This window comes from Arachis ipaensis, chromosome B05, assembly GCF_000816755.2.
Source record: "Arachis ipaensis cultivar K30076 chromosome B05, Araip1.1, whole genome shotgun sequence".
Taxonomy (NCBI): Eukaryota; Viridiplantae; Streptophyta; class Magnoliopsida; order Fabales; family Fabaceae; genus Arachis; species Arachis ipaensis.
Genome location: NC_029789.2, coordinates 106,946,182 through 106,953,261, shown reverse-complemented (window position 1 = coordinate 106,953,261; position 7,080 = coordinate 106,946,182). Strand labels below are relative to the sequence as shown.

Below are 7,080 nucleotides of genomic sequence, written 5' to 3'. Positions count from 1 at the left end.
GCATGAATAAAAAAATATATATGCAAAAATAATATATATATAATAGCAATTTGTCATAAGTGCATTATTTCCTATAAACTAAAAAAAATTAATGTTAGGTAAATAAATATTAAACACTAAAACAAATAAAATTTTATAATATCTATTTTAGTTGACTCAAACTCATGGTTTTTCTTGTAGGTCATGATTGCCAGAAAAAGATGGCATTCTACGCAATAAAGTCAATGCACTCCCCAAAGAATTCAGCTCTGCAACGATGTCAGGTGGCATATTATCTCCTTGCTGTTGGATTAGGTATTTCAAAAGATTCTCCATCATCTGTCTCTTTGCCTTCTCTTCTGCTGTCTCTGCCTTTAATTTTGCATTCATCTTCTGAAACTCCTCAATTTGTACACCAGAATTTGACTATTGTGCATTATTACCAAAAAGGTGGGTGGGGCATGGTCCAAAACCTACACCACGAACTTATCTTGGGTGTTCCTTTCTAAGGACTTGTGTAAATGAATCATTTTGTAAAAGCTCCTTAGAGTATTCATCTTGGCTCTCAATATTTACAATTGCTTCCTATAGACATACTAGAATTGGGTTTTCATGATTCTAAATTTAGCATCTTAAATATAAAAAGAGAAATAGAAAAGTTTAAAACAATACCTATACCAATAACTCGCCGATCGTCATGTATATACTAGCCATCCTTCTTTTTATGAACCATATTCAATATCTCTCCTTTACTAATGTGCTTTCTCTGTAATTTTTTCTATAACAATATTGATATTGACACAAACATATAACTAACAAATGAATATTACAAAAAAAATGAAATATCTGAAACAAAATAGAAATCAATTACCTCTTCATCTTTTCAATATTTTGAAACTCCCAATATGTGTGTAAGCTTGCTTCAAACAACTTAAAGTATTTTGTCTGAACTTCTCCTGTAAAAAAAGAGACCATTATAAATGAACGTGGTTTGAATTAAGAAAACTTAAAGAGTATTTTATGTAGTCATATTTGATTTACAGAAAAGAAATATAAAATAAGGATATTTTGGGGTTCTGCTACTATCACAGTTAATTAAGCATCTTAAGTATTACTTCAAAGGGTTTGAAATTCAATAGAATGAAATACCAATTCATTATTTGTTACCTTTGTGTCATCCTTCAACCGATATTAAAGAAACTATTTATAGTGATTTGCATATATTCCTGATGTAACTTTTTTTTTTAGAAATCTTTGTCTCATCATAAAACTTATGAAACAACTTGGATCTTATATCCTTCCAGTTTTTTCCTATTCTTTGCATAATTTTTGGCTTTATTTTTTCTTTGTCATCGTCTTTATAGTGAAAGAATTGCTACAAAATTTTGACATTATTAGTAACCAAAACCAATAAATAGATACGAAATGCTAGATAATATGATTATAAAAATAAAAAAAAAGTTAATAAAAAAAAGCTAATAAAACTTAAATATATGAAATAAAAATTATGGAAATTCAACGAGTTGTATAAAATACCCAAAGGAAAGTTTTCACCAAAAAAAAAATTTAATCAAATTGCCTTAAACTAAAAAATTAAAAACTTATACCTTAACCATTGCATGTTATATGCATCTTCCTTGATAGCTATGTTTATTGTCTTCCAACTCTCTTCACAAATGGAAAATTGTTGAAAATTAACACCCAAACTCCCCGAAATCCCACTTAATAAGCTAGCCGCCTGATCAATTGATTGCAATTATTTTTTAAATTGGAGTATGATCTTTTTACTAGGAGGAAGTGCTATAGCCTCCTTGACGCTTAAACTCATCCTTTTTGTAACGCCATCCTCTAAGGAAGAAATTGATGGTTTAATAGGACAAATGAAAATAGAAAACTTTTCATCATGCTATGCAAGCATAATATTTGCTATGGCTTTTGAATCTCTATTTTTTTATTGGAACATATTATTTCTATTGCTAGAGATATGGTTTAATAAAGTTAATGTTAGGTGTTAATTGGATGCTATATCAGCACGCTCCTGTTTTAACCAAGATTTGACAACGGCGACTGAATCTACCATGCAGGTTTACTCCCTAATAATGATACCCATAAATTTTTTTGTCACGCTATGAATAATATGTATAACCTTTACCTGTACAATTCTAGTTGCTCCAATGCTATTTCTTAAATTAAAATTGAAACTTGTAGGGACTGTATAAATGGGGATCAAAGTACAAAAAAATATTTGGATATATTTTTACGACATGTATATCTAGAAAGAACTTTGAAGATATACTTGCTGAATTGAAGATAAATAATTATCTTATATAAAAAGTCTGTCATTTTGTGATGGTATGTTTTATGTAAAAGACTCTAAACTATATTTTCATTATGTATATGCGCTATACAAACGAGTATCTTGTTAAGTTGGATATTGCATTACAGGAAGAAATGAAGATTATAGAATTGTACCTTACATAGCCTTTTTACAAGAAAGAAAAAATTCGCTTGAAAATTGTTAAGAAATATGCTATCATTCCTAATAAGGCAAATGATAATTGTTATTTATTTTATTTAGTTTTGGAAAATATCTTAACATGTTAGCATAGCCCTTTTCTTCAAAATTATTATCTTATTAAACTTGAGAGTACTTATTATTACTTGAGTAGGTTTACATTGTTTTATGCATGTTGAAATTTTTAGTATTGGCTGAAAATTCAGGCGAAATAGTTAATGATACTTTAGATGGAGCAAAGACTAAGACACATGACAATTTAGTTGAGGTCATTTTCTTTGGAACTGACAATGCCATGCATTTCGATCTCAATATGGTTTCGGAAGAAGACAATGAAAATTTAGATGAACAGCAAAAAAAAGATGATATACATATTGCAGATAGAGGATTCAAGTTGAACAAAAAACCATGATTTGAAGATGTCTTATAAGATCTTTTAGCATGTGAAACATCTAGATTCATGACAGAATATTTTTGGTTAAGTCAATATAATTTTTTTTAAGAAAAATTTTGATCTAAACAAAGCACTAGTAGTTGATGATATTTTAGATTTATTGGTTGATCTTCGATTTTAAAACTTGGATTGATTTATTATATATTTTTTATGGTTAGAGTCATAATATTATATATTTGTCTATGGTACAAATATCTTGATGAGATTAAGTAAGGTGTAATTTAAAAGAAGTCCTAATTTATACTTAATTGAATATCATTTATTTTTATCAATTCATCGTAGACGTTGATTTATTTTTTTTTAATTTATCTATAAATACAAATTTAAAACATTTTATTTAATCTTTTAATTTGTTTTTCTCTATCCTAAAACAAATAAAAATTAATGTTACAGTTTAAGTAATAATGATTCGAATACGTTTCTATATATAACAGAAACTAAATACGGACAAATTCAATTTAAGTACTAAACAAAAATTTTCGTTTTATTAAATGCAACATTGGATTAGCACAACTTAAAGAATTTTTGTGTAAACTTATTCAGATTATATTTGATTGATTTAAAAAAAAACATATAAACTATGTATAAGGATTATGTAATTTGTGGTGTTTAAAAATAAACCGCCGCTAAATGCAATAGGCTTGACAGTGCAATTTTTTTTGTTGCATTAATCGCGGCGAAACATAGCTTTTGGTTGCGATTTTTATCGAATTACCGCTAAACCCCAATAGTATAGTACTACAAAAAAAGCGCTAACTTACAGAAGTTTTTTTTCTAATTTGCGGCGGTTTTTGACTCCCGCAAAAAGTGTTACGTCGGTTAGAAAAATTGACGCAGTTACGTGTCCTGCTATTTAATTGCGGCAGTTTTTAGAAATATGCTGTTACCTAGAACATATTGCGGCGGTTATTGACCCCTGCAATTCATGGTGGTTTTTTCATCTTTGTGGGGGGTTTAAAACCCCCGCAATTTGGTAAGCCAGAATTTAAAAAAAAAAATTGTGGGAGTTTGAAACCCCCACAAATTAGTGACCCAATATTAAAAAAAAAGCCAGAACAGATTCAAACATTCATTATATCAAAGAAGTTAATCAAATACATCTATTTTAAAATAATCTTCTACTATGTCATTCTCACAAAATTAGTCATAAAATTTACATTAAGATTAAAAGATTCATAAAAAAATAAAACCAATTTAATCAAATATAGTATAAGATTGCCAATTTGGTTGTCACCGTTCTGCACAAAAAGAAATATACAAATGAGCATTAATATCCACTGCCAAAAAGTTAACAATTATTTAAAACTATGTACATAATGTCCTGTGAAGTTAACAATTTAAATTAGCACTGAATCATGAAGACATATTTAGATAAGAAATCTGGCCACATATTGCCTTTTTAATGATTCATACAATCTTGTTATTGAAATGTAATGGTTAAGTGCAAAACTCTATGAATGTTAGGTTTAATGTAAAATGATCATGAGAGACTGATTAATCAAATGGTTAAAAGACAGCATACCTCAACTCTCAGGAAGTCATTGTAGAATAGCCGACCAAAGCTTTTTTGGACAAGCTATAAAAAGAAGTTACTTTAAAAAACATTGTAGGTAATCATTGTCTATTCATGTCATAAATATTGAAGAGATATAAAGTCTGCATTACCTTGTTATATGGAGAATGAAACACAAAGTAATTAGCTTCAGCCATTGAAAAGGGTTTCCCCTCCAACTTTTCGAATCTAAACATGGAATAACATGTTAGGAAAACCAAAACCAAAAAGAAAAAATTAAAAAGACTTTTGAATTCAGTACATGCTTACTTCTCACAGAAAACCTTGTAGAAAGAATCAAGTGCCATGAGAAAACAATTCTGCGAGAATTTTCCATCAACAACCTATAGCAGGCCAAAGCAAAAGGGTAGCAAAGTCATAACTAGACTATGCTTTATTCAATATATATACCGAGCAAATCTAATAACACTCAAGAGTAACAAGTAATTGGCATAAATCAGAGGCTAAATCTAAACCTATCCAAATATCTGCACAAAATAATAATTTATACATGTTACTATCATTTGATATATGTTAAAATAATAATTAATTTTTAAAAAATACTAGTCACAAGTGACAAGTGCTTGGATTTCCGTGAAATAGTTTCAAGTTAATTCATACCACATTATCTGCACATATGACAAGTCCATAGCGACCATCCCATGAACTACTATCCACCCAATTCACGCAATTGAATATAGCTGTTGTTCCACCATAGCATGCATTTGTTGAATCAATACCTTCAATATCAATATTACCACTCTTTTGATTGTTACTTGAGTTAATATAAGATGCAGGAATCACATAAGCACATACAGATATATTTCCTTCTTTTTTATTCTTATAATGCACAAATACTTAATTTGTGGTTGATTTCTCTTAATTGAATTCTCCTAATTATGTATTATTCGTATTTATGCAACATAGACACCTCAAAAAATATAAAAGAAATTCCTAGTAAATAAAATTTCTTTTCTCTTTAGAATCTCAGTACAACATATTATGATGTAACCAAACTATTAAAGAATTTCAAATCTAATGATAAATAGGATTGATATATGGGATATGGCAATGAAAAATTGGTAAGTGATCTCATAGAGATAACATCTTCAACCTCATTGTAGAATGCCAAGCAATCCTGTCCAAGCCCAATAGTGTATTTTTCTTTGCAGGTCCATTGTGAGCCTCCAAAGCTTCCTGCATCAGAATCACACAACACCCCACAAATCAAAACCGTTAAAATTGGAATTTTATCTTGAAATATCAAGGATTCTCACATTCTTTGGGTGCGAAGAAGCCATGGAAATTAATTCAAAAAAAATACCAACAAGCAATTAGCAGAAGTAGAATGAAACAGAGCCGAACACAGCAACGTGCTTGAATCGACACAGCAATGTGCTTGAATAGACAGAGTTGAATTTTGAAGGGCAAAGAGCCATAAAGTGAAAGCCTCAAGTGGCTAGTGTTTGGCTTATAGAAACTCATAATAAACCCATCAGAATAAACTCAAAAATAGAGCAACATCATAATAAACCAAGAAATGAAAGCCATAAACCAAAATCATAAACCAAGAATCCAAATTAAATGTTATTACTTGAAATATCTCCATCTGAAACTGAGATCTGTTGATCAGACATAGAAACTGACGAGGAGGAGGTGATAAAGACGCAAAAGACCAACAAGAAAGAGACAAGAAAGTGCGACGGGCCGGCAAGGAAGAGGCGACGAGACTGGAATTGGGGATGTCGAGGCTGGAGGTTGAGGGTAGAGGCTAGAGAAACTGACAGAGAGCTAAGACTGGGTCAACGAGGATGGGGATTGAGATCTAGGATAGATAGTGATTGGAGAAGAGGAGAGGGAGGATAGGACAAGGAAAAGTGACGAGAACGATTTTGCAGTTTTACGAGAATAAAAATTCGATTTGGCAGGATGTAAAAAAAAAGAGAAAAGAGTGAAATTAGTGAAGAGTTTTAGAGTAAAAAGATTTTAATTTCGAGAGTTTTGTAACTCCTGTTATTTGAGATTAAAATTTGCTGTAAATTAAAAACTAAAAGTACGGAAGGAAAAATCAGATAACTTATGATGCACGGACACTGATACGGACACAGAACATGACACGACACAGGACACGCTGATGAGCGGATAATTTATACGCTTTTTGGCATTGTTTTTAGTATGTTTTTAGTAGAATCTGGTTACTTTTAGGGATGTTTTCATTAGTTTTTATGTTAAATTCACATTTCTGGACTTTACTATGAGTTTGTGTGTTTTTCTGTGATTTCAGGTATTTTCTGGCTGAAATTGAGGGACTTGAGCAAAAATCAGATTCAGAGGTTGAAGAAGGACTGCTGATGCTGTTGGATTCTGACCTCCCTGCACTCAAAGTAGATTTTCTGGAGCTACAGAACTCAAAATGGCGCTCTTTCAATTGTGTTGGAAAGTAGACATCCAGGGCTTTCCAGCAATATATAATAGTCTATACTTTGGCCGAGTTTAGATGATGTAAAAGGGCGTTGAACGCCAGTTCTACGCTGCTGTCTGGAGTTAAACGCCAGAAACACGTCACAAACCAGAGTTGAA

At 30.7% G+C, this 7,080-nt stretch overlaps 1 protein-coding gene across 7 annotated transcripts; it reads right to left on the bottom strand.

Annotated features, from left to right (window-relative positions):
* On the bottom strand, positions 3,982 to 6,420 carry LOC107641983 (hydroxymethylglutaryl-CoA synthase A-like). 7 transcript variants are annotated; one of them, XR_002363330.1, is made up of 7 exons: positions 5,825 to 6,420; positions 5,615 to 5,697; positions 5,122 to 5,240; positions 4,771 to 4,844; positions 4,614 to 4,689; positions 4,471 to 4,524; positions 3,982 to 4,186 (listed from the first exon to the last, which is right to left on the bottom strand). XR_002363330.1 is itself a non-coding variant. In XM_016345330.2 (6 exons), the coding sequence occupies exons 1-6, from the start codon at positions 6,135 to 6,137 to the stop codon at positions 4,070 to 4,072; spliced, it is 447 nt and encodes a 148-aa protein (XP_016200816.1). In that variant the 5' UTR covers positions 6,138 to 6,420; the 3' UTR covers positions 3,982 to 4,069. The 7 variants fall into 7 exon arrangements, 1 of the variants encoding a protein (XP_016200816.1); XR_002363328.1 differs by having other exon boundaries at positions 5,829 to 6,420; XR_002363329.1 differs by having other exon boundaries at positions 5,615 to 5,970; positions 6,095 to 6,420.